This window comes from Echinococcus granulosus, assembly GCF_000524195.1.
Source record: "Echinococcus granulosus chromosome Unknown EG_S00003, whole genome shotgun sequence".
NCBI classification, from domain to species: Eukaryota; Metazoa; Platyhelminthes; class Cestoda; order Cyclophyllidea; family Taeniidae; genus Echinococcus; species Echinococcus granulosus.
In genome coordinates, this window is record NW_020170383.1 from 2,235,778 (window position 1) to 2,238,271 (window position 2,494).

The 2,494-nt window shown below is 41.5% G+C and overlaps 1 protein-coding gene across 1 annotated transcript; it reads right to left on the reverse strand. All coding sequences in view use genetic code 11, as the record gives it.

The window, feature by feature from the left end:
• Positions 1-1,105: 1,105 nt before the first annotated feature.
• Positions 1,106-1,903, reverse strand: EGR_00925 (hypothetical protein; the record flags this gene model as incomplete). The annotated part of the gene is made up of 1 exon (XM_024490174.1): positions 1,106-1,903. One exon carries the CDS (start codon positions 1,901-1,903, stop codon positions 1,106-1,108), a length of 798 nt encoding a protein of 265 aa, XP_024355577.1.
• Positions 1,904-2,494: the final 591 nt, after the last annotated feature.

A 2,494-nucleotide genomic window follows, 5' to 3' on the forward strand; every position in this document is an offset into this window, starting at 1 on the left:
TTTTTGGGATTTGCTTATTGCATCAAGACTTTCCCCTTATTATCAGCAATTCGTAGTACTGCTGCAAATGATTTGGTTGTAGGACAAACAAGACTTGTACGCAAATATTTGTGCTCCCTCTGATTTAAATTAACCCCTACCTGGCGATGCCAGACGAGGGTCTGAATATCCCATTTTAACCAAACTGTGCTTTTATTTCGAGGTCTCGTCACAGTTGGCCAAACTTCACTTGGTGTTTGGTGAATAGGGCCTGCGAGTGTGCATAATAATGACAAAGGTTGTTTTGTCATTAATATGCTCAGGTCATTAAAGCTGGAAGTACTCCTACCGAACCGATTTTAAAAAGTGGACTGGCATATACGCACTAGAATGGTCAGAACATGAGTTCGAATTGCAATTATCACAGCTTTCATGCCTGAATAAAGACCCTTACTGGACACCCGTCTTTCAAGGCAGTGCATCGTCAAACTAGATCAAATCAATTGAGTAACTCATGACTGGATCATAGCTAGCACTTGTTTTGGTTAAGACTAAAAGGAGTCCATTCATCTCACAATATCATTCCATGAGGGTTTGAGAAATGATCTAGTTTGCTATTCAAATTATTCCACAACAACATAATATTAAGGCTAGCAAACTCTCAGCTTACACACACCCACTTTCAATACATAGTCTTGCAATTACTTTACTAGGAAGGAATCGAATTTTGATTAAAAGATAGCAACGGTGCGCTATATTTTTGTGGTGAATTTGTGGAGAGAACCGGCACCACCTGAAGCGCACAAATCACGCATCCAAAATGCTAGTGCCATTGAGTGTCGTCGGTTTCCGCAGTTTAGATTTAGTAATCCAACCTACTGTAGAGGCGTTAGGTCCGCTTTCCTGTGTGTAAAGGTTGTAACAAACACAGTTACATCCGTCCCTGCTTATTCAGATAGATTCGGTATCAATCTAATTCAACATAAAGTGATGTCGATAGAGCCTACCCCGGTAAGGGAGGGCAAGCACCTTTTCCCAAAATGAACGAATAAAGCCTACTGGAATTTAAACGTAGCAATAAAGTCAAGTTACTTCTGTTCCAGCAAACGGTTTCACAGGATAGTTGTTATGGACATTTGAATGATTCATGTCTGACTGTGTACAATGGTGCATCGATTTCATCTGGATCAAGTGCTGTTCGTATCTTGTGCACACTCCGTCCGCTACCATCTACCAAATGCTCATCACAGAGTCCCAGAGGTTTGTCGTCCCTCTCCTGCTCAGGAATGGGACAGCGGTGAACAAAGGCGTATCGCTCCATTAGTTTTCTGCAGTCCATGTATTTGGGAAGGAGGGCCTTCTCGAGGGCGTGGGAATAAGAACTAAAGCAATGCTGTCCTTTCGATGAATAGTAGCTCCTGAGAAAACTGATAGGTCTTCGTGGTGCCGGATACCAATGCTTACCAAAGGGTCTGTAGGTGAGAGGAAAGATGTCACTAAGGTTGAATTTGTGGAAGTCTTGAAGGAACTCTTCTCCTTTTACTGCATCAATTTCCCTGTAGTAAAAGATGTCAATGAATGGCCAAGCCCATGGTGCATTGGAAAAAGCATGGCTGCCGATGGTGTTAAGGTCAGTTTTGGCATTTTTGTCTAGTGGCTTAAAAAAGAGCTTGTCTCGACTACGTTGCCAATACGTCCCAAATTTAGGCTGGAGATTACTTAGAGCTCTTTGAATTCGTGGCCGATGGCGAAGATGGACACCCACATCAGCATCATCGTCCCAGGGAATGTAGTCATGATGTTGAAGCGAGCCAAGCAGGGATCCAGCACCAAGAAACCACTGATCTTGTAGTTTCAAAGAAACCATAACTTGTTCGAATTGGCTGATGAGTTTTTCCATGGTGGCGTATTGGCCGGGACTCATTTTCACGTCAAAAGGTGCCAAATTCGCAACCATTAGATTGTTACTATTGTTTGGTCGCTTTACATTTGGCCAAGAAATGGAATCAAGGTCCAGAAGGTAGTTTAACTTTGGCCCTTCCTCTGGCCGTACAATGTAATGGTGGAGAGAAGGTGGAAGCTCATACACTCGAGTGTAATACGTAACTCTATTATAATAATATATGGTGGCTGAAATCACTAGAATTGTAAGTAGAACGACTGTGAGAGTTCTACTACTAAGGCGCGACATCTACAACGAATAAAATGAGAACGCTGAGTCAGTTTGCCTATGAAATTACCGTTGTCATCTCTACAATCCATGATCAAGTGATAAATGCGTTCTACGGTTTTTTACTATAACATTATATCAAATGGGTTGGTTTGTGGCTTAAAGAAACCTCGTTCAAATCCAGATTAAGCGTATTCTATTTCATAAAAGAATAGCCAAAAACATAAATCTTTCCACCGTCTATTTACTAGGTGACAACGCTGTTCTACGAATGTAAAAATCAACGCATTCGAGTCCGCTTTCATAATTTCCAATGTCATATTTAAGTGATTAACTAGATGGTAC